This window comes from Phoenix dactylifera, chromosome 15, assembly GCF_051530095.1.
Source record: "Phoenix dactylifera cultivar Ajwa chromosome 15, Ajwa_hap1_PhDact_Kaust_v1.1, whole genome shotgun sequence".
Classification (NCBI taxonomy): domain Eukaryota; kingdom Viridiplantae; phylum Streptophyta; class Magnoliopsida; order Arecales; family Arecaceae; genus Phoenix; species Phoenix dactylifera.
The window spans coordinates 23,317,108-23,338,906 of record NC_143204.1 but is presented as its reverse complement, the minus strand read 5'-3'; the positions used below and the strand labels follow the sequence as shown (position 1 = coordinate 23,338,906).

Genomic DNA, 21,799 nt, shown 5'->3' with positions numbered 1-21,799 from the left:
TATGGAGTGAAGCTTTAATAACATTGCTGTGTATATCTTAAGTAAAATTCTATTTAAGGTTATTTCTAAAATATCTTTTGAAATGGATGGAAACTAAATTTAAGACATTTACACATATGCAGTTGTCCATATCTAGTTGAAGGGTTTATAATCCACTCCTATAGAAATTGGATGACAGAACCATAAGTGATTTTTTCATTGGATATGTAGTTAATTCCAAACGATATACGTTTTATTGTCCCTCATATACTTCAAGAATTGTTGAGGCTAGAAATACAAAATTTGATGAGGATCATGAATTTAGTAGGAGTGAATTTTCTTGTATGGTGGAATTTAAGAAAATAAAGGGATCACTTGTGGCACCCTTAAATACACAAGAGTTGGTATCTTTTCAAAGTAATCCTCTATGTTTCATTGAACAACAATCAATTCAACAACAACCATCTCATAAGGAGCCACCTCATGAAATAACTATTAAATGGAAATCATTCATAAAGTATCATGTATTGTAATACATTGAAGAAAGTACTCGCCTAGAGAGTATGACCGTGTATAGAGAATTTCTATTTAGGTAATAGTTATATAACTAGTTGATTAGTTGAGTGACAATAAAGTGATTGTAGCCATATTATTGTGTTAACTGTCACTCATAAAGATTGTCTGGCTACGTCATATGGGCCAAGTGGAAGAATGTTAGATAAGTCTCTATATGGTCCACATACATGGTTTAGTTGGCTAATCTTGGTTGTTAGGTAACTATCCATGATTTATAGTTATACATAAGGTAGTTTCTTTGATTGAAAGACGCCGAAGATGTTTTGGTTATACTATAAGGATCCCTTGCCTAGTCTATTTTTAGGTATATAATATCCATTGATTTTATGGCTTTTCCGAAGGCATGAGCTAGAAGACTCCGAGTTTATTTATGGAGAGACTTTAATTAAATACTTGAACAATTATGGTTGGATATATGCATCATCAATATTATCATCGTGGTATAAAATTATTTTGCTTGAGAGTTTTTCGCAAGATCTTCTCTTTGCTTTCTGTTTTGTTTCTGTGATCTCTTCGTTGCACGAAATGGGAATTGGGACGGCCCATTTCTTTTTCTCGGTGGCTGTTCCAAAAGAAAAACAAAGGAGAAGGTTGAATGAATCAAGAACCGTGTCAGGTTTGCATCGAGTCCTCGGATTCTCTCTCTTTTTCGTCTTCTTTTCTTTTCTTTTCTTTTTCTCTGTGCGATGGTGTTCTTGATCGCATAGCTTATCTCTTTCGTTAGTTCTTTTATTAGTGTGATCGTGTTCTGTTTCAATTCATTGCTTGTTGATTTGGGCGGGAAACTGAGGGGACTTTAGGTGCAGTTTTATTAATTATTACTGAAAGTGGTTTTGATTTAGAAAGGAGGAGACACGTCCTTTGGACGATGTACTCGCTCTCTCTCTCTCTCTCTCTCTCTCTCTCTCTATAGTCTATATATATATACTCACGTGTACATTAAGCTCTGTAGCGGAGTTGCCTTCGCGGGGAGGGTGAGTGTAACAGGAGACGAGGGTTAGGGTTAAATTAAAACGAAAGAACAGAAGCGGTTTTTGTTGTCCCAACTCGGAAGGCGTTGGTTCATTCTCTGAAGAACAAATAGATAAAAATTTAATTTTTATCCTTTTATCTCCTCCATAAGTTTCGTCCGTTCTCCACGTTTTCCTCAGTTTTTTGAATCTTTGGCCAACCTAAATTCCCCATCCTTTGCTTCTCCAAATGATCCTTTCTGGCAGGCTCACCTCCTGCAGATTCTGCATTTCACCGTATGATTATCTTTTCCTGGGAGCCACCACCCCCTAGCTTCCTCAAGCATGGCTTTTGTTCCATGGCCGAGTTACATGTTGGAGAAGGGCTAAGCTACACCAGAAGGTTCTTGTGGACATCCCATATTGTGCTTAAGAGGGATTCAAGATCAGTTTTGGTTCTTTTGTCATGGCTCAGGACACGAATTGTGCGGCAGGTGAGTTGCTCTAGAAGATTTTCTCTATTTTCCCTTCTCGTATTTTGGAATTTTTGTATGGTGACTCCCATGAGCATATTCATACAAGTATATCCCTTCGACCGAATAAAAAAGAAACAAAAGTGGAGATGTTGGGCCAAAGATGAGCATAACGACGATCAAGTGGCTTTAAGGAATTTCATTAGATATTGTTCCATTAAATATGCACCCACACAATTCAAAAGTTTAGGACTTTAAATAACAACCCACACAACTTCCCAAAAAAAGATCCAACGCTACTGAATAAGCTGAGATGTGGAAAACTCACGTCAGACATTATAACGCTCACTGCTAATTCCATGATGGTTGCAGTTAAAAATGTTGAACCGGATGATAGTACACTCAACTTTTGATTCTTTTTTTCGGGCCAATATTCCCCCAAAAAAAAAACTGTTAACAAGACCTCTAAAGAAACACAGGTCAGAACCGGGGCACAGCCAACACTGAAAGGCCTCAAATAATAATCACATCATATACAACAGGACAGTCCTTATCCAGGTGAAGACACAAATCAGTGCATGCCCAATTACATTCTGGTTACAACAAACAAAAGTTAGACTACAACACAGCTCTGCAGCACCAAGAGGACTGTCGGCACCTGCTGTCAATGTGATCAAACAACCTTCGAAGCAGCAAAACCCATGAGAAGATAAGACCCTGAGCTTTTTCTTGAGGCAGCTGTTGCTGCTTCGATATGCTTATCCAGTCCTGGTAGAATCTGACAGGTCTGCAATCTTAATGTCATAATTTAGCATGCGCTGATGAGGCAGACAAAAACATTCTCCAGCAGCATAATGCATTCATCAGTGAAGACGGTTCACGAGGATATTGGTTCATAAGGAAAAGAGAGCCATGGATGCTTCAATGCTTCAGATGCCGATGGACGCTTCCTTGGGTTTATTTCAAGAAGATAAGCAACAAAATCAACAAAACCTTGATCACCCATACGCAGCCGATGTCGCAGCGATGTCTTTTTTGGAATCAAATACTCTAGCCTATTGGTTTCCTGAAAAGGAGTCGAAACAGCTCTATGGTTAGATGATATCATGAAACAGGACAGAGAATTTTATTCATAAAGTGAGATTCCTGATGTGACTGATATGCATACTGACAAAAGTGGAAGCCATCAAAGCTTCTATAAAATGATGGCCACTTCTGAAACAACACAAAGATGGACAATTTGCTCCACCCAAGATGCAAATAACTTCATCGACGACACTAGTCCATTTTAAGAAGAAACTATACAACTCCATGTGATGCCAAAACAATTTGCCATTTCTAGAGCCCTAGATATACCATGTGATGTCAAAACAATTTGACAAGGAAATTATATGAAGATTGTTGGAAGAGATGCTCCTGGTATTTTGTCTTTGGAAACTGTATATACAACAAAGAAATAGGCTACTTTGAAGTTTAATAATGACTTATTCAGGTAGTAAAACTATTACTTTTAATTCACTATTGTTGCAGCAAATCAGATGATGCACTTGAAGAAAATAACTTGCAACAGTTCATTCTCAGTACATGAAGAGATCACCTATTAAGAAAGAACTCAAACCTGATTCTTTTCGTATAACATGTGGTTTTTTGTGAAATATTTGTATGTATCTCGCCCCTTTGCAAGCATGTCCTGGTCAATAGGGCTTATGATTCCCATCACACGTGCAAGTAATGTTGCTGGAGAATCATTTTGGAAGAGAACCTGTCAAAAAATGAATAATTAATTCCTTTTACCTGCAGTTACAATTAATTTATAAATATGTTTACTAAGAGAACAAACATAAATAAGTCTGATATGATCAAGATTTTTTCAAATAATTCTTTTGGTTAACAAATTTAGAGAATCTTCTTTACCATATAGGTCATTATGTGGCTAGGATTTTCTATTCAGCTCTCTGAGAGCAATTCAAAGTGGGATTTCTATGGAAAGTATAATTTTGAAAAAGATGAACAAGAACATTCAAAGAGGTAGCTGGATTGAGAAAAAGAGAGCTTTAAATGAGGTTACATCAGAAAGACCACCCTTTTAGACCTCTTCTTTAAAAAGCAAAAACTGTCAAAGTCACCAGCACCATAAGAAACATCAGCAAAAGAGACCACTCCTTCCTGACAAAATTCCTTAATTTTGCATAGGCAAGAGCTTCCATGGAATACGTACAGTATGCTATTAAAACCATGATATAGTAGTAGTTCATGGTAAGCCAGTTGTAAATTCCCTGCATGAGGCACAGGGTTAATTGTTTCAGGAGACAGAAATGCAGCAAAATTCAACTGAGTGAATTCTTACAGCAAGTAGAGATAGATAACAAAAGGTCGCTAAAATTCCATACATACCAAGAAGTTCATTTTCTTCCTCAAAAGTGGGCTACAACAGGGTAAGTCAAGATGTGTAACTTTTTACTCAAAACCAATATCTTATTCTTAATATCTTAGGAAAGGTTAAAAGAGAAAGGCAACATTCATGTTAACTAAAGTTTAGAATCCTGTGGGATAGGGCTGTCCCGGTTTTCCCATAGAACAGAACATGCCACTGCCCTGCCCCATCCCAATACTTGGGACGGGGGATGTCCCAAGGCATGTCGATCGGGATGCTAGGATAATGGAGGGACGGTCCTGGGTCTTGAATCCTTGCCCCAAACTATGAAGAAGTGATGGGACAGAATATGAAAATGGCACATTTAAAGTTTACATATATTTTTTGACCTATACAGTGCACAATCAAATAGAATATTTGTTATATACAAAACTGAAAGTAAACAAACCTAGAAACTTACATTTCCTGTGCAGAGTTCAGCCAGAATGCATCCAAGTGACCATATATCTATCTTTTTATCATAAGGGAGGCCCAGAATAACCTCAGGTGCACGATAGGATCGTGACTGTACATAAGAACATAAATGATCCGTTTCGAAGCAACTACTACCAAGGTCAATGACCTTTACTTCACACCTACTATAGCTCTTCACCAATATATTCTCAGGCTTCAAGTCACAATGAATAAGACCAAGACCATGTAAAAACTGAAGTGCCTCCAGGCATTGGATAGTTATTGACTGCACGCAAAAATATTTTCAATATTTAAAAGAGTATTAGTACATGCTATGAGAAATAAAAACGTAAATAATGAATTTCAAGGTTAAAGCAATAAACTTGTGGCATACAACCTGCAATCTTGGCATTGTAAAATAAACCTCCCCTCCAGATTCTCTGTTAAACTTGTGGAATTCATACAAGTTTGCCTTGAGAAGTTCACAAACTATCAGTAAGTGTTCCTGCAAAAATCAAGAGAATCAGCTAAACAACAATAGCCAAGGAAGACATAAAACAAATAGCACGCTGACTTTTGATAACTTGAATCAAAGTATTGGCCATTCAACTAGAAATACTTCAAAGGCAACACGAAATTCATAAGCATATTTTAATGGAGAAGTGGAGATGGAGGCTACACTGTCCATATAAACGAACTTCAAATTCAGAGTAGATGTAAACTAGAGAGAGAGTGAGGAGGCTCCTAGAAAGAGATATATTTAAATTACAAAGACATTTCCAACTTTAAGCATGCACAACCTTGACAGTGAGAATGAGCTATGGGATCTTAAGATAATCAAACATGTTAGCAATCAAAGTTATTCTAAACTGCAATATGCAAAAAGGAAGCGCAATGTTAAACTGACTTCAACATACACGAAAAAAGTTAAAAAAGGAGTAGAAGAAATGTCATTTCACAGCTTAAGATCACCTGCTGATGATTCATAGAATCAGCAAATCAGATGTTAGTAAAGTGAAATATTGGCACAGATCAGAAAGACAGAAGATCAAATTTCACAGGGAGAACTCGAGTATTTAGGTTAGGGAGAAGTCAGGTATTTAATCAGTGATGATTATCCTGCTTTCCTAGAATTGATTACAGAAATGTCAGCGTTTAATCTAGAATCACAATATGAATTTTATCAGAGGAAAGCATGGAATTTACGAAGAGTCCATTAGACCAGAGAAAAATTCCAGAGTTTATTAATATTCTGAAATGAAACCCGGAAAGTCAAAAAGGAGCATAGGGTGCTTTTGCGCTCGAGTAATACTTCCAATTTTCAGCTAAGCTGTGCGGCCTTAAATGCAAGCAACTGTTGGGATTTAATTTTGGAGGTTCAGCCAACATTTTTCAGTTTAGAGTCGGGAAGCTTAATAATCACCATAATGTATTGCAACTAGCAAAAATTTTAATTCACCATAATTATAATAAGACACAGAAAATATTTTATAGAGATTATGCATTGATTATATCAATTAGAATCTAACCTTTCAATTATTCCTGTGACATAAGTTACTCCGAAGTTGGAATACATGAAATGATCTCGGGAAGGGAATCATGCTTGTATGCATGGATTATGATTTGCGTGTCAACAGTAGGGTATAAGAATTGCAGAAAAATGATACTGGGAGGATAAGATCAAAATCATTGCAAATGAGTGACGAGATAATGAGGAGGCAAAGGATTATTCTGAAAACAGGGCCAAAAAGTTCTAGACAGAATGAGCTTCCTTCATTTAACCTGACATGTCCTTGCAAGTTGCGAGTAAAATATGAAGAGATAAAAGAACATCATAACTTTTCATGAACATCATCAGACAATAGTATATATTCTCAAAGAAAAAAAGTAATCATCAGTTTTCATGCTTTTGGTTGCTAAGAAAGAGGTTGTGATGATGTCAATTCAAGTAACTTTTGCTAGTGTAGGGTTTTTCAGAAATCTCTAAAACACTGGTGTAAAAATGAAGATCAGAATTGAAAATATTGTTTTTGAGAAGCAGACTGATGCCATAAGAGCAAGATTACTAGAATATTTCCCACCACTACCGAGTGTAGTAATGTAAAATGAAGGAGTGAAGGCCCAGGTTTCTTTGTACGGTGGAGTTTGGTCAAGCATATGATGAACTACCCATGGTACATAGTAGGTCTGTGAGTTTGAAGTTGGATGCATTGCTTGGTTGACACCAAGGACTGAAACATTGTGCACACAAGCCCCACACAGGTCAGACCGTACCAGCCATGAGCCAGTAAATAGGTGCCAGAAGCAGCAGGGAGAACCAGACCCATAGCGCACCATATTGGGTCATATCAACCTTATACCAACTCGACCACTCGCTGCATGTTTTTTTTTATAACTTTTTTGCTCATTTATGCTGAGACATATTGAGGCATACCGCCCCTGCATCAATCCCATATCAAGGTTTTTATCGTACCAGGCAGGCATCGATATGATACCGATCCTCAAAATTTGAATACTTGACGGAAACAACCGCCATCATTGCTAACTTTGCAGATCCATTTAGTGCTAAGAGCATCTCATTTCCCCTCTTTAATTTACTTAATAGGCTTTGCAAATCAGAAGATGACAGTTTTATTGGCAGCAAAAGATGGCAGAGATGGGGCTTAATTATTCATTCCAATATCTAACAATATTTTTAACTGCAAGAAATTATCTGGAGAAGATAGTGAAATTCACTTTCTTAACAACAGAGGGTAAACATTGACACGAAATACAATGCATGAAGCTAATACTAATATTAAGAAAATGGAAAAAAGTTGCCTGCTTCTAAAAGTGGAAAGTGGAATAATTGCTTATTATCTTAGATACCTAGGCCGTATGCCAAGAACTGGGAGAGTTAAAAGCTCATGATGTGGATGCTATCGTATTAAGTCTTACTTTTGTAAGTAGGACAGGTAGAATACTGTAAAGAGAGAAGACTATGCTCATCAAGGCATCGTTTCTTCTGATGCTCATGCATGTAAGGCGCCAATTTGTTAGGCATTCAAAATATTTGCAGCTAGCCGAATGCCAGAGGCATTCCTCACATATTGGAGGAAAAGGCATAATCAGAACAGTCTTTGTTGATCATTTGGAAAATTGTTGCTGCCTGAAAAGGCAAAAAGGTTTAGGAGCAAAGCATGTCAGAGACTTGAGATAAGTCTCTAAAGTATAAAATCAATGAGAATCAACAATGTGGAAAGGTTCTTCTCATAATGATTGACCAATGAGAGAGATGACCAGATGTATGATGGCCAAGTGCTTCTTTCAGGTGCTAAAACGACATCATAGACATTCAGAGCTTTAGGAAGGCATTATACTCCTAGGTAGAAAAATTCAGAGGAATAGGTGATAGGATGCTTGCAAAGGTGTTTGTAACTTCTGGGTGTCCTATGATGGCTATTAATTAGGATGTAATAAAAAGGAAACATTAGCTAGAGGTCAACCTTGGGGGCACATGGAATCATTGTTCAAGAGACACTTGAATGACAATGTGGTGAAATTTGTGACCACTTTGCCATTTTGAATCATAAAATTGATGATGCTCACTGTGATATCATATTCTATGATTCTGTGATAAGCAAACAATTAACTATCCATAACTAATCAGTTGCCTCATTTGTATTAGGGCCAGTTGTTGAAACATGTGGTGTCTCAGTTTTGCCCAAAGCTTAAGGTTTTGCTCCAACAATTGTGCTTGGAAAAATTCTTGCCTACAAAAATCTTGCAAGAAGAGGAATCTCTTGCAAAAGCAAATGCAATGTACAAAGGGCACAAAACCGTTCCACATTTACTATTGCATAATTATACCTCATGGTTCATGTGGTGCAAGATACTTGCCAATGCAATCCCATCTTTGCATAAATTGGGGATTTTGCACTCAGCAACAGACTAGAAGAAAGAAAACAGGAGGTGTCATCTCATATGTTTTTTGGCGAGAAATTTGGAAGGAGAGAATGTACGAGTATAAAAAGTTTCACAACTATGTGGTTTGGACAAAAATCAACTGTAAGAGTCTAGTTCCTTCTTATTTTGTCATCTCCACTCTCTCCCTTGTCTTTTAGCAGCAGCACACAATTTCCTTAACGCATTAAGCATGAAGTTTGTTGGGGCTTATTCAATCTCAGGTCCCTCCTTTGCATGTTGATGATATAATTCTTGCAATGCTTTTTAGAGGATAAAGTTTCAAGCAAGGTTCGCTGTCTTGGTACCAAACCCGTATTGGTACCATCCTATTGCAGTTTTGATATATGGTACAATATGGTAAGGTTCGGCGTACTGGGTGTTGGTACAGTATGGTATCATATATCGGTTCGGTATCAGTACAGTACGATACAGACCGATATGGCAAACCTTGGTTTCAAGTAAGACTCATTATCTGGCAACCACTAAATCTAGTCTATGAAAGGGATTGGGTCAACCCTAGGGCAATTATGCTATGCTTAAGCTACTTATATTTGGGCTCTTGCTCGAGCTGGGTTCAAATTGTTAGGTCTAGATTATGTTCATGGCTAGCCTTAGTCCCGTCTCAGCCCGACTTTATCAATTTCTGCTTTCTCTTGTCATCAACTCCTCTTCTCTCCTCTTTATCCTACTCCACCTTCATAGGGTCTTGACCATGGAATGCCGTACCGGCCGGTACGTACCGGTCCGGTCCTAGACCGGTACCGGAACGGCAAAAAAACCGGTATTCCCGGTTTTTTATCCGAACCGGCCGGTACGGGCCCGTACCGGCCGATTCGGAGCCCGTACCGGCCGGTACCGGCCTCGTACCGGTACGAACCGGCCGGTTCGCACCGGTACGATTTTTTTTTTTTAGAACCACAGCACCGCGCGCTGTGGTTTTTGAAACCACCGCGTACCGTACCGGTACCGGCCGGTACGTACCGGACCGGACCGGTACCGTACCGGTCCGGCCGGCCACCGGTACGCCGACCGGTACCGGTACGGCGGACCTTGGTCTTGACCATCCTGTCACACCATAGCCCCTAACCCCACCATGCAACCGGCCCACACCAATCCCAGTAACCCCTATTGGTCCCTCTTGCAATGCCTACAGATTTGCCTTATATCCAAGCCCCGACTAATTGATTGGGTAGAACTTCCCAAGTTTGAGGCTAGGCCCTACCCTAACGCAAGAATTTAATTGTTCCTCGAGCTTGACCTGGGCATGTTCAAAACATCTTGTGTTGGGCCTAAGCCATGATGGCTTGTTCCAAGCATGATGACATATCAGCCCTAACTAGAGTACTCAAGATCAAGGTCTAACAGTTTTATAATACCTCATAAAATAATCTAAGTAGAATCAACTCATAAGAATTCTTTATGAATCAACCACAGAGCAAGGTTTTAATGTGAGTCAAATATGACTCGGTGTCAAATAGCTTTACCATTCATCAACCACAAGCAGTAGAAATATGCACTTTATCTTACGCATGTACTTTAATGTTTCTCTACTTATAGATAATGCAACTGCGTTGAACATGTCAATCTCAACATCTGTATATGGTAATATGTATAGTTCATTATATGTGTAGAGGCTCGTATTGGCCACGACCAGTTGGGTACAGTACTGGTACATACCATACTGAGCCAAGGCGTACCAATCCATTGGGAGGGAGAGGGAGAAGGAGAGGGAGGAAGAAGAGAGAGAGAGAGAGGAAGGAGTGGGAAGGAAGAGGGAGGGAGAGAGAGAGGGGAGGCTTACCGGCCGCCGACATCATGACATCAAAGAGAGGGGAGAGAGAGCAAGAGACAAGCATCCAACGGATAGAGGGAGGGAGGGAGAGAGCGAGGGAGGGGTGGCTTTTCGGTTGACAATGTTGCGGCATTGAAGGGGGGGGGAGGCGACTCTTCGGCGGAGAGATAGGTGGAAGGGAGAACTTTTATAATTGACCCATATTGCTGAACTGACCCGACTTGGTATCAGTTCGGTTCCATATAGGCCGAACAGCCTGGTTCGAGTTGGTTCGATGATCTTTGTGTTAAACAATCATGCCCACCAAGACCAATATACTTTTCTCAACCTCATTCAAAACTCTGGAATGTTCAAATGAGTCAAAGAAGAAGTTTACATGCTTAAAGCATGTTTACTTATCACTTTCAAACAACTTTTGACAAACTAGACTGGATTATAAAGTATCTCATCTGTATGTTTTACCGGTTTTTGACACATGGCATGGCATCGTACATCATAATATGATGCCTGAACCAATATTTCCACTATCCACATATTCTAAACCTTGGCATGGTGGTATATATGATCAAGACTTTGAAAATATCATGATGTATATATCATTTTAGCAAGCTGAAATTATTTCAGTAGATAACTGGATATTGTTAAGAAAACCAAAACAATTTTCTTAAAGTCATAAAGCATATTGCTTTTGCAAATGAGTTCCAGAAAGTGCCCAGTGCTATCTTTGTTTACGTCGTCTCGATACCGGACCCTATACCGATACCATCCTACTACAGTATTGGTACATTTGGTATGGAGGCCGGTTCAGCATTACCGAATGTCGGTACACCCCTCGTACCACGTACTGATTCGGTACCACTATGGTATGGTCATACGCACCAGACTCAACCGGTACGACAAACCTTAGTTGTTTATCTCGAAGCTATCGGTCTCTAGTTGGTATTTTTATACTTTTATATATGTTGTTGCTTGTCTATGAACTATGATGATAAATTATGTCAAGTACAAAGCAATGAACATAACAAAAGAAATAAAAGGAAAAAATGGATTTAAGATCCAAATGCATTTATGTGAAAGATCAAGTTTCAAGACATGATGAACAGAAGTATAAAATTGCTGATAGTGCAATAAAAGTGACAAGCAAGGAAAAATGATTATTCGCTCACCATAAGAGGCAATTAATAGCTAAAATAAAGTTAAACTAAAGGTGCAGATCACTTAAGATGTATTGCAGCAAGGATACTTTGATAACTCTGAAAACATGCATTGAACTATAAAATCAATTGACCATATCTTGCTACAATAATGCATATAATAAGCATATGCTTGGTGCCTCTTGGTATCTCCCTGTAATGTAGTGTACCAATTCATTGACTAAAACACACAGTGATACATCTAAAGAAATTATATCTATATCTTTCTACCCACTTTTCATTTATTTACTAGCAGACCATACCACTAAAGATTTTAATAATGTAAGACTGGCCTAGATGACCTCAATAAACTTTGACCAGACAGGCTTCCATCGACATGGGTTCAGCTTTACAAATCAAAGCATGGCCCATCAAATTCTCACAACTTTCATGACCATATAAGATGATGTTAACCCTCTATGGGTTGGTGCAGAATTAGCAACCATGGAAACTTTAGGCAAGAGATGGGCTTCCCATGTAAAATAAGACCAAATGTCTACAACAAGATAGAAGGGAGACAGTGGTGTTTCATCTTAAGATAATAAACTAATAAAGACAACATCCTAGAAGACCCAGGCATGGCCACAGCCCATCATCACTGGGTTACAATATAACATAAATAAACAAAACGAGTCAGAATGACATCAATATCCAAGTAATACAACCTAAATTTGACAACATGTAAAACAAATGAAGTTATACAACTTAACAAAAGAACATCCTAAGAATAAATCCCTACTAAATGCCTCTTTTCAGAATTTTGTGGAGCATAACTAAGTATTGTATAATAATGACAAATTAACAAACAGATGGAACTTAGTTTCATTTGATAAAGGAGACTCATTACGTCAGAAATATTAAGTGAGATAAGCACAAATATATGTACCAGAACATTTTTTTTTAAAAAAGAATACTCACCCGGTAATAGAAATAATCATACAAGCGCAAGATGTGATACTTGTCAGCAGGATCATTCTTGCTAACAAATTTCAGAAGCTTAATTTCATCAAGGCTCTGATCAAAAAAATCTTTGTTATTCTTTATAATTTTCACGCAAACATCCATGCCTGTATGCAAGTCATGTGCCTGAATAGCTTTGCTGAATGCTGCTGATCCTAGGTATTCAGTAACATGATAACGTCCAGCAATTACTGAATTTAGAACAACATGGAAATTTTTATCTTCTTCGAAGCCAGTTCTGATAAATTGTAGTCAAGCAGGAACAAAAACAGGGTTAGACCAAAAGGAAGAAAAAGAATATTCAGAAAAGAAAATAAGAATAAACTATTTTCTGAAAACAAAAGAAAAAAAAGAAATAAATGGGTTGTCCTCGGCACAAATTCCAGATAGCATTAGCAGTAGAGGCCTGTTTGGATAGATAACAAGCTTGTGATATCTTGGCAAGGTGTAAAGAGAGGCAGGAGGATGATTTTCTTTTTCTTTTTTCCCTTTTTCTTGAGAGGGGGGCTGACGATGGGGGTTCGCAGAAGCCCACTGCTTCGGCAATCCCAAGAATTATGGGATACCCAAATCACCTTTTAGATGGACTCCAGTATACCTAAAAACTCAGGATTGGGGGAGCAATGGCCTATTCCCACTTTGTAACTCCTACTTAAAATGCAATATATCTCATAGGGGATGGTCAGGCAACCAAAACTGGCCCTAAAGTAAACTGGCATTAATGAAAACAGCAAATATAATCTTTAATCAAGTTAGAATATGGCATGGTCTAAGCAGAATACGAGGTTAAACATGCCTGTTTTTTCTATGCACAATCTTAAGATTGAAGATTTCAAATTCCTCCTCCTGAGCTGTTATCTGTCTTACTTGCTCCTGCAATGCAGCAGCTTCTTCATCCTCAAGCGTTGTCCCAGGGTCTTCTTCTCTAGCATCATTTGCTTTGTACTCTTGTCCATTAATATCCTCTCTTTCAGCATAAGCGTAATTTGAGGTTGATGATGCAGTTGAATTTCTTGATGATCTAACAGGATCAGAAGTTTTCTCGTCTCTGAGGTTCCTTAGAGGAGTAGAATTGTTGCTTCTTCGCCTCCATGTGGCAAGCATATCCTCTGTAACCACGCCATTTGCACATTCGCCAGCATCATCATCGACAACAGTATTACCCCTGGTTGACCATAAGGACTTACCAGAATCAGCCTCCAACACATCTCCAGTTCTTGTAGGTGGTGGAAAAGAAAACCCACCATCAATATAACTCACATCTGGCAGGCGACTACCCTTTCCGGAAGCCAAAATAAAGTTATCTGGATCCTGTTTATTTCCCCTTACTTTATCCTTCTTAGAACTATTCAAGTAGCTCTTGTCTGTATCATATTGAGAGAGCCGTCTGCCACTTATACCAGCATCATGTACATGAATGTATTCTATGTCCCCCACGCTACTTCCTCCGACCAAGCTTTCACGGACTTCACTGCCAATTTCAGCAGCATCACTGTTCATGCCCAAGCCAATTGACCTAACTGAACCATGCTGATCATCTTCAATAGAAGGATCATCAGGATAACCCCGTTCAGACTCATTGAGGACTTTCCCATTTTCTAACCTAACAAGTTCATTACCCTGGGTAACAAAGCCCTGCCAAACAGGTTCTGCACGCATCAAATTTAGCTCTTCAACGTCCATCAGTTGCCCATCATACTGAGCTATCAAATCATTTTCATCTCTTCTTCCATACATTTCAGACATTCTCAGTCCCATTGGTCCCTCTGAACCAGCAACTTGTTCAATGTTTTTTGAATGTAAATACTGCTCCCCTGATAAGTATGAATCCTCTTCAGCAAAAGAATGCTCATCATCCTCATCCTTTCTTGGAACACGCTCGTGCTGATCAGGAACACTCCCATGACCTGCTCCCTTTTCATTGTCACTTGGATAATCAATCTCGTGTGCTAGAAACCAGGATTCATCTTCAATAGGCTGTCGCATGTACCCAACATCATCATCATCATCATATTCATCAGAATCCCAATACTCATTTAGGTAATCAACTGAGTCGTCACCAACAGTAGCAAAACCAGATACCAAGTCAGAAGCATCCTCAGCAATTCCTTGACTTACAGATAGCCAGCTGCTTCCAATTGTTCGTTTCCCACCTGTTGCCACACTGAATTTGTGAGCTTGAAGCAAAACTATAATATAAATAACAAAATAAATGCATAAACTGATGATATGCCATAAAAGAAATGTGACAGCAGACACAGAACCACTTATTCTCTAACTAAAGATCAACAAGGAAAAGCTTGAAAATATTCTTGACAGAGTGCAGAATGGGCATATATTCTAGTCGAACACACAATTATACAGGCTCAATCACCATGTTACATAAAGAAGCAAACCCTACTGGACTTCTTGAGAAAACAATTTCAAGAGAAGGTTAAAAGGCAGGATAACCTCCCAGGGTTTGGAGTCAAAAACAACAAGGGAAAGCATAAGAGAGGAGTGAGGCTTCCTTTTTTTGGAGAGGGAGGCAGAGGTTGCTTTGTCTATTTGTGATCACATTTAGCCTTTAAGAGCAGGACTGCTCAAAAGTAAATAAAAAAGAACACTGACTAAAAATCCTGATGCTATGGCTAACTCATACACTCAAAGAACAAGAGAAATCATTAGGCCATTTCTTAATGATCCAATGGACAATAGAACCACTAAAATTCATGACACCTCTTAAAAGTTCTATCACAAGTCAAATGACTTACATAACTCAAAAGATTGAACCTGAATTCCACAAATGATATTAGAATGTGTAAGAACATGCTGCAACGATATCCAGAATAGCCTTACAATTGGCCAGTTGCACTAATAAAAATAGATGTGCATACAAGACTAGTGATCTTTCCATGATCAAAATGATCAGGAAAAAAAACAATATCATCTTTGCTGAATCATGTCCGTTATTGAACAATATAAATCATCTGCTCTCTACCTGAGGCCAACGCTTCATCAATGCTGAACACTTATCCAACCCAATTTGCTAATCCTCTACTTTAAAGGACCCTTCATCTCACCTTGAAAGAAAACCATCCTTAAAAATTTCATGATAACAACAATTTCAATCAATTCCACCACTTTTGAATAACCGTTATCTTCTAACTAACAATCTTTATTTTCAGAGAATGATAAATTCTTCTACATGAAACGAATCTGTCTTCACCCCAATAACAACTTTCTTTTAAATAGATTTGCACAGGCCCCTTTAAGGAGGTCCCAACTATTGCTCTATGGTTAGATGTTTCTTTTGCTCAACCAAGTCACCTGAGCCGGCAAGACACCTTTACTGCTGACCCCAATTCTTGTGCCAAAAGAGCATTAAACAACACTTTGATGAATAAGAAAAGGAGTACAACACTTCTTTGACGCTTCTTTCTATACCATAAAAATGAGGAGGGAGAATACAGGTCCTAATTTTGTCTAAAAAAAATAGAAAGATGGGGATTATAGAATTCTTGAAATGGGAGACAGTACTGCATCGAAACCCATGTCTCAATCCACTTAATTCTAAATGCCTTTCTGTCTCTCTTTCCTGTCAAGCACATATGCCCTTAATTGTGTCTTACTTGGTCATTAGAGAATATGCGTTGTTAACTAGTAGCACATCCATCTGATCTGATTGTCTGGCCATATGCCTATTCGGATGCATCAGAGGTTTCAAGGAAAGATGGGATCAGCAAAGGCTTCAACACCTATTGGATGCATTGTAGGTCCCAAAACTAATAGATGATTTGGTCATGTGATGATTTATCATCATCCTTTCTGAAGAATAAACTGAAAAAAGATAGCAGAAAATTCCTCTTCCTTTATTTTGTCATAATTTCACAAAAAAAAAGAAGGGACGGATGATTCTTGATGACTTGGTATTATATTTCTCGTAGAAAATAATATAAAAAAGAGACACCTACATTATTAATTAAAGCCAGCATGAAAATCAATAATTACACAGTAAGCCAAGTGCACCTCAAGAAGCCACATGAGAACTCTGATGACTCACAACAGAATTCCAATTATATAGAAGAAAGTACCTAGATGAGGCTTGGAGTCCAGGACCTTTAAACAATATGGCTGAACCAAGTTTCCCATAAGTTCTGTCACGTTCATAGGGCCTAAAACTTAAATGGGAACTCTGAATCAAATGCCACACCATCCCTTGCTTTTTTTGGATCCTGGTAATAATGCTGACTTCCTAATGTGGATCTACAACTCACCAGCTAATTTAGAATCTTCTCGGATCTGATAAATTGGTCCTTTAATTTGATCAGGTGATCAATTACTGCCCTAAGAGGAAAATTGCACTCATATGATACTTAAATACTTGCAAATCAAATAACCTGGCTTTCCAAGAACACTCAGGTGATGATTATAATGCAGCTTGGTTCATGGAAAGACTGAGGACTGTTTCTATTTCATTTAGATGCAACAATACAATAGTGAAATCCAAGAAACACTAGAAAAGTAACTGCTCACGCATCTACAGTGATGCATGTAAGAGACAACAATCATACAAACTACTTATCTACAAAAAATGCAAAAGAGAAACAGCGTAAATTTTCAGAGATGCTAAGCAGAAGACCTAAAGATAAAAAAGAAGGGGATGGAAAGAGAAAAATGAAGGACCTCTAAGGCGAGAAAAAGGCATCAAAATTCCTTCTAGAGTTATAGGACTTTCGGTGAGATTAGCTATATGCAGATTGCAGAGTATATGAAGAGGACATTCAGCAGTTCAACTATTTAGTGATATCTGATTCCACTTGGAGGATCCCAATTATTCCAAGAAGAAAAACTCCTACTTTTAAGATGTCCAGCAATCAAGGATGTGTTTTATTTTCTAGAATGCATTAACATGTAATTTACCTGCTTCAGGATTATTGACTTAAAACTGCTCATTTAAATTTTCAACTATATACCAGATTACCTAGAGAGCACCAGTCCTTTCAATGCACAGGTCCACATTGACCCTCGCCCCATCTTAATGAACCCTGCAATGTAGTTGACTGGCTTGTCCAATTCAATTACTTTTGTACATTCAACTAGAGGATATTGGATTTTAAGTGCTTCAGACTCCTAGTAGGAACTTAAGAAGCTTTTAGCTATGATTTAAAAGGCTCATTTTCCTTGTTTCTTTGTGACACCAAAGCCTACATCTAGCAACCTCTTTGATTTCTTCAGGAGAGAGCATAGAAAGAGGGAATGTAGTGATAAAGATTTTGATACTATATAAAAAAATGAACTCTAAGGTATCTGTCACAGGTTCTAGTCTCATTTCTATTCGAAACTACTACTAGATTCTTAATCTATAAGTACTATAAATCAAACGAACACTAAAAAATAATTCTGATTAGATGTGGTCAACAATTTAATTATTACCCAGAAATTTAACCATCATGAGATCAATCCTTGATTTGCTAAACTGATCCTAAACCCCCCGTATGCTCTTGTTTCCAAAATCTGAACCCAAAACAGCCTTTTTATCATTATATTGCAATATTTAGTAGCATACATCCAACATGTAGCAAGTAATTTGAATCCAATATTATAAACAGGTACTTGACGAAGTGATTGGCAATGTAATAATCAATCTGTGTGGGTCCTGGCATGACACAGCTAGTGATTAATACGCTACGGATAGGAGAAAGCATCAAATAAGAAGTGCCAAATTTCTTGGGAAAGATGAACTTGAGGAACTTTCTATATGGATTCTGAAGCATGGAATGCTTTTTTGCTAGGAATCAATTACTGAAAGGGCAGAAGATGAAGTCTTCCCATGCAAAGTTAAGGGGAACTACAAATGTGTGATGGAGCTGAACCCAGGATTCTCCTCATTGTGCTTCTACCAAGTTGGATAAAAGGTCCTGAAATGCATGACATATTCCCATCCAACAAATTACGTGCCACTGAGAGATTAAATATGGTCCTGAAATGCATGACATATTCATGCATGATGCATTCAATGTTGAAATAATATCTCATCCATGGTTTGCTAAACCGACCGGTACGAGTCGGTTCAGCCTGTACCGTACGGGTGCCGATAGGCACCAGTACGGTACGGCTATTGAAATCGGTTCCGACCAACCTAATCGGTTCATGGCCTGTACCGGTGCGAACCGGCTTGGTTTGCACCGGTACGAGGTGTTCTTCATGGGAGACAGCGCATGGTACGGGGTGTTCTTCACGGGAGACAACGTGTGGCTAAAGCCACACGCTAAGTGCCATGAGCTGTGGCACTTTCGGTATGGTACCGGATCGGCTCGGTTTGGTACCGGTACCGTACCAATATCAGACCGCACCGGTACGTCGGTACGGTCGGTATGGCGAACCTTGATCCCACCTATAGTTTGAGAGTACAAAAAGACATAGGTATAAGGGAGTACAAAAAGGAATAGGCATAAGGCAGTATACATAAAAATAAAACTAGTTTTATTGTCGCACAAGAAGAAAGAATAGCAGAGAAAAGAGGTAAGAGTCATGAGAATCAAGTGGATGGTCATAAATCCTTTTAAGTGCCACAAGAACATCATAACATAGACATTATGTTTTATATATAATAAATCTAAACTATAGTTACCGGATGGCTTAACTACTACTTTACCTGAAGAGTTGATATCTTGCCCAATAGGGACATCAAGAAAAGACCCAATCATAAAGGTGTTGTCTGGACCTGAGAGCTTTGTTCCAGATGCCTGATGGTCAACCTTTTCCTCCAAATGAAGATTTACTAACTTGTCTTCGGACTTAAGCCTTACAGGAGGCAGCCTTGGTAGCTCCTCCCTTTGGTTTTTACCAATATGCAGTAAATCAAAACTCTTGGTATTCTTTTGCTCTGTACTTTCTTGAGACTTCCCTGAGAAGCATGGCCTACCCACATTATCTAGCTGTTCCTTTGTGACTTCTATATTATCATTGCTTTCCACTTTCTTGTTTAACTCTTTTCTATCATTACCATGGCCTGAAGCACCATCATAACTAGATGAGGCATTGTCCACAGGAAATGGAAAAACTGTCTTCATGGAGCAATCCTTTGATGGCTCCTCACTTTTCAACCACAGGCTATCTAGCAAATGGTCTTTGGAGTAAGTATTTTCAGCCTTAGAAACACTCATTTGACTGACTTCAGGCTTCACTTCAATCTCAGTTTTACTTTTACCCCCGATAGAAGAAATTCTTTGCTCTGCAGACGCGTCAGGATCAGTTTCTAGAGCAGAATTCCTCTTTTCTAATGCCAACAAACCACGGTGATGCCTAGGTTCCTCAGATATCAAGAGCTCTGCAAAGTTGCTGGCAGTGGCACCACTTGCCCTTGAAATAGAATTGGAAGCACTATTAGCAGAACCAAAATTCCAAGGGTACAGATCAGTTGTGCCTTGGCCCTGATTAGAACTAGAGCCTTTCTTGCTTTCGGACCCATTACCAATGCCACCTACTTCAATCTCCTTGACAATAAACTCCTTGGACATCTCTCCACTCCGCATGCCTGTACCTTGCCGTCCCGCTTTACTAACTCCTCCAGTATCTTCTCCCACTTCATCTTTCTCCTCAGAAAGGTGTCTCTGAAGCGTCCCATTCAAGTCCGGCCGGCTATTAAGCTCCCCTCGCAAAGCAGCCTCAGCCTTCGCAAACCGGTTCTTCCTCAAGAACTCCAACACCACATCCACGGAGTCCGCCATCTCTCAAAGAATCCACCCAAATGTTAGAAGGCAGAAACACCTGCAAATCAAACAAAAAAACAACCTGTTTCTCGCTCTCCAATTCCTTCTCAAATCAACTTAAAACCTAAAGAAAAAAAGGCAAAAAAAACAAAAATCCAGAATCGAGCGGGAAAAGCCTAATCCGAGCATCCAAAACCTGACTTTCCTCGGAAAGAAACCCTTGAACCGGCGATTCTAGAATCGGGGGGCCGCAAATCGAGCGCCCATTCCCCTCGAGATCGGTGCTTCAAGCGAGTCCTAGGAGCCGGTCCGAAACCCTAGCTAAGGGGATCGAAATCGTGGAAGAAACTGAAGGAAAAGGAAGGGCTCTGAACGGAGCGAATGAGGAGGAGATTGAGGGCTTACGGATCGAGAGAGGTGGATTTCCCTAGGGGCGGAGATTGGGCGAGGCTCGGCGACCTTCGAGGGCGGTGGCGGAGATGATCGCGCGGCCGTGGGCGACGCTGTCCACCGCCATTAGGAGCGGAGCACGCGGAGGAGGAGGAGGGAGAGGGGTGGGGCGAGGCGGCGAGAGCAGGACGTCATTTTTTTCCCGTTGGGATTTAGGAATTAGGCCTCGCGCTTTCTGGAGCCGAGCCTCAGACCGGAAATATTAGCATTCAAGAAAGTGCTCAGGTTATTGACTTGCGCAATATTAAATTACGGATGTAAATATGTTTGTTTTGAGGATTTCTTCCGACCGTTTGATGCTTCCATGGATCCAGGATCCTGCATCAAGATCCATCAGAAGTGCAGGTTTTTATGCTACTCTTGGTTCGATGAGCATGGACCCAATTTGCTTCTAAAAACTAGAGTTTGTTAAAAACATAAGACATTAGAAGCATAATGCTAGAAGTTCAAATTCATTCAAATTTAATCACTAGTATTATGATTAGTCCGTGATCAGTCCCAATAAATCCGTGTTGCAGTATCTCTTACTCCACATAGGTTATAGGTCGAGTCTGTTTAGATACAATTTTTAATAATTTAGAATTTTACCAAAAATAGCTAACCGGAAAGTATTATTTGAATTTCTTGATTATATATAAGTATACAAGATCTACTAGCGAATAACAGATGTAGGACTAAATATACGCTCCTATGAGTCTCGCACGTACTTTTGTCATGGGATGCTTGTATCCACAATGTCGGCCGCTAGGTTTCAAACCAAATGGGGCAGACATTAATATATGGATTTATGTTATGGTGGAAAGTTGGTGTATCCAGTATTTTGACCAATATATAGAAAATATGGAAATCTCACACACGTTTTACATGTGGGAAGCACAAAATATATTGTGCATATGTTGCACAGTAGATGGAATCCAACCTAGAGCAGTCACTACATATGTTGCAGCAACCATAGACATG

General features: G+C 39.1%; 1 protein-coding gene across 3 annotated transcripts; it reads right to left on the bottom strand.

Annotated features, from left to right (window-relative positions):
• Positions 1-2,294: 2,294 nt before the first annotated feature.
• Positions 2,295-21,077, bottom strand: LOC103705802 (uncharacterized). Of its 3 annotated transcripts, none has more exons than XR_015973430.2 (9): positions 20,795-21,077; positions 19,333-20,447; positions 13,492-14,848; positions 12,654-12,933; positions 5,203-5,310; positions 4,813-5,091; positions 4,047-4,254; positions 3,597-3,740; positions 2,295-3,044 (listed from the first exon to the last, which is right to left on the bottom strand). XR_015973430.2 is itself a non-coding variant. In XM_008789661.5 (8 exons), exons 2-8 carry the CDS (start codon positions 20,405-20,407, stop codon positions 2,856-2,858), a joined length of 3,432 nt encoding a protein of 1,143 aa, XP_008787883.3. In that variant the 5' UTR covers positions 20,408-20,447; positions 20,795-21,077; the 3' UTR covers positions 2,295-2,855. The 3 variants fall into 3 exon arrangements, 1 of the variants encoding a protein (XP_008787883.3); XR_003385417.4 differs by having other exon boundaries at positions 4,197-4,254; XM_008789661.5 differs by lacking the exon at positions 4,047-4,254.
• Between the last annotated feature and the right edge of the window lie 722 nt (positions 21,078-21,799).